This window comes from Oncorhynchus gorbuscha, linkage group LG14 (assembly GCF_021184085.1).
Source record: "Oncorhynchus gorbuscha isolate QuinsamMale2020 ecotype Even-year linkage group LG14, OgorEven_v1.0, whole genome shotgun sequence".
Taxonomy (NCBI): Eukaryota; Metazoa; Chordata; class Actinopteri; order Salmoniformes; family Salmonidae; genus Oncorhynchus; species Oncorhynchus gorbuscha.
This window is the reverse complement of record NC_060186.1, coordinates 20860774-20869628: the sequence shown is the minus strand read 5'-3', so window position 1 is coordinate 20869628 and position 8855 is coordinate 20860774. Positions and strand designations below refer to the sequence as shown.

The 8855-nt window shown below is 46.1% G+C and overlaps 1 protein-coding gene across 1 annotated transcript; it reads right to left on the bottom strand.

The window, feature by feature from the left end:
• Positions 1-3168: 3168 nt before the first annotated feature.
• On the bottom strand, positions 3169-8380 carry LOC123994625 (leiomodin-2-like). Its single transcript, XM_046297457.1, has 4 exons — positions 7811-8380; positions 6868-7554; positions 6117-6740; positions 3169-3546 (listed from the first exon to the last, which is right to left on the bottom strand). Exons 1-4 carry the CDS (start codon positions 8087-8089, stop codon positions 3493-3495), a joined length of 1644 nt encoding a protein of 547 aa, XP_046153413.1. The 5' UTR covers positions 8090-8380; the 3' UTR covers positions 3169-3492.
• Positions 8381-8855: the final 475 nt, after the last annotated feature.

The following is an 8855-nucleotide window of genomic DNA, read 5'->3' as shown; positions in this document are numbered from 1 at the left end:
GAACGGTACATATAGCATTTAATGAATAGAGCAGACTTGAATATTGTATGCTACAGAGCTGTCTGATCTACACTTAATAGTTCTATCTGACTGTCCAGTGATGTTCCACGGCCTGTCTGAATACCTGAATAACCCCCTGGTATGTTTGCTCCAGCAAACTGAAATAAGATTGCCTGCATTGTTATTTATATGTAATCGTAGTTGGGTGTTATTTCAATCTGTTCCAGGTGATGCCTGTGTAGCTATGCCAACGATAGAGTGGGTGCAGCAGGGTAGAGCGTGTCCTTTGTCCTCTCCCTTGTGCACTTTGGTAGGCCTGCAGGACCAGCGTCCCCTATGAATGGTTTACGAAAGGGGTTACAGTGGGTATGTCACAGTTCCAGGCCACCAGCACTGTGGGAATTACACCTGGAGCAGTGAGCTTGGCACCCCTAGTGACAATACACTGGGGACAGAGCATGGACATGGCAACAACGGGACTTACTGTAGGACTGGTGGCATGGCAACAAGGGAACGACTGCTAAATGGGAACACATGGACATATGGCGAAAGTCCATGACCGCCACTAAATCTGAGCACTGGAATGCTTGCTGCAGGCCTGTAGACTCATGATGGGAGGGTTGGACCAAGTAGTGAGTAGCAGCCGTTAACGTTTCAGTGTGGCCTATGGTCATTGTGTCTCAGTTCCCAGTACTCATGTTGGCTAAAGCCACACATGAAACTGTGAGGTCGAACTGAGTCCACATAACTCATGGACTATTTGTAGTGTGTATGTAGAAGATATTAAACTGGAATGATTGAATAGAGGGATGAAAATAGAAAGAGCAATTTAAAAAATGTATGTATGAAAATACAGTTTGCCAGGCAGTGGGATTAGAAAAATAACTCAAATGACCTTTCAGTAGACACTTTATTAATTCTTATTTTACCAATCTGCCAGCTACGTTAGGGTCAAGTGCTAAGAGTTACCAATTCTCTCCACATCCTCTTATTGGCTGTTTACACAATCTATTTTTCTGACTGTCCACACCGTTTTATATGTGACCCATGTCAGATTTGCACATTCACACTGATGTAGCCTCTGAAGTAGCACACCGATGCAATGCTAATTTTCTGTCACTAGCTAGTTTTCCATCCAATTGGCGACAGATTTTCATGCGAATATTCTAAAATCCGGATAACAAAATATGCGCAGTTTCCACCAAACAGCCTAGTCGCGGATAAAAATCAGTGCCTGATGACATTTTCCACACAAAATGTACCTTTTTCGCACTAAATAAACATCTCTAGCCAACAGCACGGATAGGCTAGATTGTATTTAATTAACTAGGCAAACCAGTTATGAACAAATTCTTATTTACAATGACGGCCTACCGGGGACCAGCAGGTTAAATGCCTTGTTCAATGGCAGAACGACAGATTTTTACCTTGTCAGCTCGGGGATTCGATCAGCAACCTCGCTGGCCCAACGCTCTAACCACTAGGCTACCTTGCCCCATGATGGATTATAGGTAAGAGCGAGAATATTTGTATTAGTGAAACAGAAGTCAATCATCATGTCACCAGAATAAGACTCTCGACCACCGTACGTGCACTCCACCCTGTGAAGTTCATCATCAATTATTTAATCTGTAGCATAATAACGTGCATGGTTTTGCAAATTATAGTGGGAGGACCACACACCATGTCATCCCGTGACTACTTCGATATTATCGTTATTATATCAATATTTTTTGCACATGTAGGCTTTTCCACCGCCATTTATATCACAATTACTTTTCCCGACACAAATATCTGCATTTATACAATTGTTCCAAAACTTCCTGCTTCCATCACACCTGTCATTTAGTTTATTTTTTATGTATTTTTATAGTATGACTTCACTCATGAAAACTGGATGGAAACAAGTGTTCCTGGGTAGTTTTCGTTGTAATGGCTGGTCATGTAAAAAGACCGAAACACAAGAGGCAAAAAATCTGAGTCAAAATCATAGAGATCCAATTATTTTAATTCCATGGTCAAGGATAGGTCTCATATGGAGCATTACAATTTTATCAGGATTTAAATCCACGTCGGCATATGGTGTACATCTAAACTCAAAAGATCAGATTCCATGATTTTGTTTTCTTCGGTTTACACATTAGGGAAAGATCAGATATACAGTACCTGATGATGATACCGAAAACTGTGCTGAAATTGCTCTTCAAGCTCGTTGTGTTGTCTAAGTGGTGAATATTGTTTCCCTCCAAGTCAGTTCTTTAATGGAACTGAGGTAAACTGTGTTTTTGCTGAGTTTGATGTCCTTTCCAATTCCATGTGGGAAGCTAGGATGGTTATTCAAGGACAGTTGTGGCTGCTGCCAAAAGCATTTCAGTGTTGTGTTTGCTTTTAACAGCTGTGGGGTGGATTTAGAACCATTCTAGAAAACTCTTCCAAGACACACAAATGCTCAGGGGGAGTATTAGGTGTTCCTCTGCTACATACAATGAGTATAAACTACAGTAAGAACACCTGCTCTTTCCATGACAGACTGACCAGGTGAATCCAGGTGAAAGCTTTGATCCATTGTCACCCTTATTAAATCCACGTCAGTCGGTGTAGATGAAGGGAAGGAGACAGGTTAAAGATGGATTTTTAATTCTTGAGACAATTGAGACACATACTGTGTATGTGTGCCATTCAGAGGGTGAATGGCCAAGATAACATTTTCAAGTGCCTTTCAACAGGTTTTGGTAGTAGATGCCAGGCACACCGGTTTGTGTCAAGAACTGCAACGCTGCTGGGATTTTCAAGCCCAACAGTTTCATGTGTGTATCACGCATGGTCTACCACCTAAAGGACATCCAGCCAACTTGACACAACTGTGGGAAGCATTGGGGTCAACATGGGCCAGCATCCCTGTGGAACGCTTTCGACACCTTGTAGAGTCCATCCCAACGAATGGAGGCTGTTCTGAGGGCAGCGGGAGGGGGGATGCTGTCCGACAGGAAGATGGATATAACCTTTTGGCTTTTGGGCAGAATCTTTTTGCCAAAACCTTTTTGGACAGAAGCCATAGGACAGTAACTTCAGAACATTACATTTTGTAGAGAATCTTTTGGACAGTCACAGTACCTTTTCAACTGTACCATGGTTTAATCAGCAATAAAATACCATAACACTTCATTGTGTTGTGACTTTTATCTTCATGTTCAATTCATATAGTATATTCCTCACACACCAAATACAATATTTACAGTTATACAAAGGTTACCTCAGTAAACAATTTAGACAACAATGTCTACATTTATCATCACAAAAATGTAGACAACCAAAAGCATACAGCATAAATACATTTAAAAAAGATATGAATTTCATATTTATTTTTTTCTCCAATAGTAAAGGTGTTATTGCAGTGGTAATTTCCAGTATCTTCTCTGAGGAAAAGTCCAGTTCAATCTGAACGTATTGTTTGTGTCCTCAGTAGTCTCAGGGGTTCCCTGTGTCTTCAGATCAGCTAGTCTCTTCATCAGGGACAAAGACAAACTTCCTCTGTGGAACTTCCACCTGCAATTTAAAAGACAACGATTTCTGTTTTATATGAAACAGGATTTTTTTTTCTTATGCCAGGTTCCCTCGAAAACAAAAGATTCCGTGAAAACTAGAGCTTTTTCAGAGAGAAATACATGTGAGCAGAAAAAAAACATATATTCTGTAGCCTAATATTGTCCGGTCCTTCCAGGATTTTGTGATTCTGCATTGTTTGTAAAATCAACAATCCCCGACATATTATTCAAGGGCTTGCAAATTTGATCATATTACTGCATAAAACTGTCCGATCATCACACTACAGAAAGAGGGCTCACAATTAAAACCAATCACCATACTTTTACCGCATAAAGTGGTTCAATCAAGCCACATGTCAACAAATGTCTTCCCCCGTCAGCGCATCTTCGTGATAAATTGGGCAAAACTCATCACAAAATGTCAGAAATGCAGCAGCAATACCTAATATTTTTGCTCGCAACTATAACAAAAATCCCTCTGCACTTTCCTTATTTACTCTTTGTTGTCAAAGTTCGTTCTGGTACTGTGAGGCCTCTCCCGTTTCCCTTATCATAGCAGCTGTACAACAGTCCTATTTTTAACTCTAGTTAAGTGGCAGGCATTCACATCCTCTAGACCCTAGCCTTCTGAGGGCAACCAGGATTTTCCACAGTAACAACATAACAAGCAGTTACCACACATTAATGGGCCCACAGAAACACTGGAGACTAGACTACTCTTCTCTCACTCCCTACTCCTTCTTGCTCTCTCTCTCTCTCTCTCTCTCTCTCTCTCTCTCTCTCTCTCTCTCTCTCTCTCTCTCTCTCTCTCTCTCTCTCTCTCTGTTATCCCACCCTCTCTCTCTCTCTCTCTCTCTCTCTCTCTCTCTCTCTCTCTCTCTCTCTCTCTCTCTCTCTCTCTCTCACTCTCTCACTCTCTTATCCCCCCTCTCTCTCTCTCTCTCTCTCTCTTATCCCCTCTCTCCCTCTCCCTCTCTCTCTCTCTCTTATCCCCCTCTCTCTCTCTCTCTCTCTCTCTCTCTCTCTCTCTCTCTCTCTCTCTCTCTCTTATCACCCCCTCTCTCTCTCTCTCTCTCTCTCTCTCTCCTATCACCCTCTCTCTCTCTCTCTCTCTCTCTCCTATCACCCTCTCTCTCTCTCTCTCTCTCTCTCTCTCTCTCTCTCTCTCTCTCTCTCTCTCTCTCTTATCCCCCTCTCTCTCCCTCTCTCTCTCTTATCCCCCTCTCTCTCTCTCTTATCACCCTCTCTCTCTGTCTCTCTTTTTATCCTCTCTCTCTCTCTCTGTTCTTATCCCCCCTCTCTCTCTCTCTCTCTCTCTCTCTCTCTCTCTCTCTCTCTCTCTCTCTCTGTTTTTATCCCCCCTCTCTCTCTCTCTCTCTCTCTTATCCCCCTCTCTCTCTCTCTGTTTTTATCCCCCCCCTCTCTCTCTCTCTCTTATCCCCCTCTCTCTCTCTCTTTTTTTATCCCTCTCTCTCTCTATGTGTGTTTTTATCCCCCCACTCTCTCTCTCTTTTTTTATCCCTCTCTCTCTCTATGTGTGTTTTTATCCCCCCTCTCTCTCTCTCTCTCTCTCTCTCTCTCTCTCTCTCTCTCTCTCTCTCTCTCTCTCTCTGTTTTACCCCCCCACTCTCTCCCTCTCTCTCTCTCTCTGTTTTTACCCCCCCCCTCTCTCTCCCTCTCTCTCTCTCTGTTTTTATCCCCCCACTCTCTCCCTCTCTCTCTCTCTCTCTCTCTCTCTCTCTGTTTTTACCCCCCCCCCCTCTCCCTCTCTCTCTCTCTCTCTCTCTGTTTTTATCCCCCCACTCTCTCCCTCTCTCTCTCTCTCTCTCTCTCTCTCTCTCTCTCTCTCTCTCTCTCTCTCTCTCTCTCTCTCTCTCTGTTTTTACCCCCCCTCTCTCTCTCTCTCTCCTCTCTCTCTCTCTCTCTGTTAGGGACTTCAACCAAGGCTTGTGTTGTGTTTGGCTTTGTTCAGACATACCACAGCGCTTGATGATGGAAAAGTGTCATATGATCGACGTCCATCGTAAAATAACATGTCAACCACAGGAGATGACTCCGACAGCGATGTTCCTCTGTCACCTGTCTAAATCACACTGACCTCTGAGGTATGTGTTCCCTTTGACTGTAGGAATCCACCCTAAGGTTCTCAAAGCACGACCTTATTTATCTTAGACCATTTAGGCCAGATACTTTCTCTCAACCATTTTATATGAGTTGTCTTTGACATTTTCCAAGATGACATAGTGTCTCCGTCTGTTGGCTTTGTCACAGAAATAGACACTTTTCCAGATGGAAACATGTGGAAACATGTGAATTAGTCCAAGAATACCCAGCCCAGGATACAGATAGAATAGCCTCCATGTTGTTAAGGGCCAATCGTTTTTCCTGGCCATGTGACCTGACCAGAAAATGACTCTGGGCCCTAATGATGATGTATGAGACTAGGAACTCTCATAGGTTTTTGTCTCAGCAGCTGACCATCTTTAACCCTTAAACCCTTGTTAACTCTTATTGGCTGTGCATGTACACACACACTCATGCACGCACATGTACTCACACACACAATCTCACCTTTCTGAGGGAGCGGACACTGGCGTTGCGGATGGAGTCCATGAGCTGGTCGTGCGAGGAGCGCAGTGGAGTGGGTGGCCTGCTGTGCTCCTGGTCTCTGGTCTCTGCCACTGGCCGCAGAGCGTTCTTCAGCTCCTTCAAGATACTGTTGGTCTCTTTCAGTCCTTTCTTCCCCTTCTTCCCCTTCCCTTTCCCTTGCTTCTTAACGACCTCCTCGTGGAGCCTGATCACCTCCGCTATCTTCCTAGTCGGCTTCTTCTTCTCTGCCGGGGGCTGGCAGGGCATTGAAGGGGGTGGGGGAGGAGGTGGGGGAGGCGGCGGGGGAGCAGGAGGGGTCTGTTTTTTGGGGAGTTTGGGGGATTGCCAAGGAGACACCCGCGGGGAACCGTAGGGCGAAGAACCCGGAGTGGCCTTCAACAGAGCAGTGGTACGGGGGTTAACGGGCCCCTCTGGCCCCGCCTGCTGGTTCTGTCTCTGCTCCTGCAGGCGTTTCTGTCTCTGACGGTCCATGTTACGGGTCAGGATGCCCGTCATGCTCATCCGGGGGCCTGGAAGGTGGAACTGGTAACCCAGCTTGATCAGGGCGTGGTTCTCCCTCAGAACCTTCACCATCTCCATCTCCACCTGACAGAGAGAGAGAGAGAGAGTGAGAGAGAGAGAGAGGGATCGTGAGTTTGTGCTTTTACTTTTGCCTGCGCATGTGTGTTGAGCAGCTGCATCAAGATCTAATACCAAGTCCAGACTGACTGACCTGTCCTCCACACATGTGTCTCTGGTTGTGGAAGCGTAGCTCAGTCAGGGTGCTATTGCTAGGCAGAGCCTGAACCATAGCCAGAACCCCTTTCCCTGTCACATAGTTGGACTCGATGTTCAGGCTGACGATGGAGGTGTTTTCGCACAGCGTCTTGGCAATGGCCAGCGCCACGGGGTCATCAGCATGCGTGTTGGCCAGGCTGAAGACACGCACGTGTGTGTTGGAGCGCAGTGCCTCAGCGAACTGGATTAGAGTGTCCTGTGAGATGTCCTCGATGTTGTTGAGGTTGACCTCTTTGAGCTCAGGGTCGTTATTAAGGACTTTTTCCAGGGCCTCGTCGACAACTGTTGGGTTGCCATCGGCGTTGGGGTCAAGCGGAGGTGGGGGCGGGGTTAGTCTCATAGGCTCCACCCTTGGGAGTCTCAGGAGGCTAGGGGAGGAGATGACGACTGACAGCGGTGATGGAGGACCAGGATCCTTTGGGTGCGCTGCTTCTGGCCTTTCCTCTTCTGGCTCCTCTTTATCCTCCTCATCCTCTGTTTCAGCTTCCTCTTCCTCACTCTCCTCCTCCTCTTCCTCTTCATAATCTTTATTTTCTTTCTTGTTCTCGTCATCCTCCTCTGCTTCGCTGTTGCTTTCTGTCACACATTCTTCCTCGCTCTTTTCGGCATCGTCATCGTCATCCTGTTTAGACATAAGGTGTAAATCTCTCATTAATCTGACTCAGACACATGGTCATGTTCTCTTATAACTGTATTATGTCTAAAGTTAAAGTGGATGATTTGCATTTTTTTGTGTGAAGGTCCTAACTGGTTCTCCGTTGTGCAATAAAGTGATCATTATTGAATAATGAAGCTTCTTAATTGGTCAAACAGAATTTAAGGTTATATAGATCTGAGAGTAGCAAGCTAGCGGAGTTCAGACTCTCCTGATCACTGACCTGTTTGGGACTGCTGGCTTCCCCTCTCTCATCCTCCAGTATCCTCTTGGTCTCCTTCTCCCAGTACTTCAACAGAGAGTCTCTACTGAAGGTGCCAGTGGGGCTCTTCTCCGTCTGGTCCCTCTGTCTCAGACCGATGGGCACGTTGGCATCAGGGTCAATGTCTGCCAGCTCCATCTCCAGCTCTGCTAGCTCCTCTGGGCTGAGAGAAGCCAGTAGTTCATCCTCATCCACATCCTCATACTTACTCAACTCCCGACGGTACCCAAAACCGTTCATTGCTGAAGAGGTTGGCCCCTTGGCTGAGCTCCAGGTAGATGGGGCTCTGTGTGCCGTACGAGTCCGATCAGGATGGGATCTTTCTGGGATAGGTTTCCGGTCAGAGTGGAGTCTTTCTGGAGGTGTGGGTCCAGTCAAGTTCAGTCTCAGCCAGTTCTGTTTGTCCTCTACTGCTTCAGTGAGAACAGTACCAGTGGTGTGTGCAAGGGGCCTAGCTGGGGTGTCTGTGTCCGTAGTGTGTGTGTTGAGTGTGTCTGTGTCGGTGGTGTGTGTGTGAGTGTGTGTCCTGTTCTCCTCTCTTCTAATCTCTCCAGCTGCTGCAGAGGTCTTAAGAGAGGGATCAGTGGGGTGCAACAAAGCGTTGGACCATGATGCACAGTGCTTTTTTGGGAGGCGCTGCTCAGAGCGGTAGACTAGAGCCACAAAAAGCATGTGAGCTCAGAGAACAGAGCGGCCCTGGTCAGGCCTGTCAGCGGATCCCAGCAGCGGCCACATTGTTCATGGCCAAAAAAATGCCCAACCGGACCCAAGAGAGACAGACAGCGAGTCATCGAGGCACATAACGACAAGCAGAGACACAGAGACACATAGCAACACGAAAACACATATTTACACACATAGGGACATCACATCACACATAGAGAAACCCACAGATATAGAACGACATTCAGACTAAGAAACCCACAGAGACACACACCATGACATAAATATGTCTCAAATAGTACACTTTTCCCTAGGTGGCTCTGTTCAAATGTAGTGCACTACT

What these genes read in the sequence shown, in the direction of transcription:
- LOC123994625 (XM_046297457.1), bottom strand. Translation starts at nt 8,089, where the DNA reads ATGAACGGTTTTGGGTACCGTCGGGAGTTGAGTAAGTATGAGGATGTG. An exon ending in AAGCCAGCAGTCCCAAACAG is followed by an intron (nt 7,555 to 7,810) that starts GTCAGTGATCAG and finishes ATGTCTAAACAG; the next exon opens with GATGACGATGACGATGCCGA. An exon ending in GACACATGTGTGGAGGACAG is followed by an intron (nt 6,741 to 6,867) that starts GTCAGTCAGTCT and finishes TCTCTCTGTCAG; the next exon opens with GTGGAGATGGAGATGGTGAA.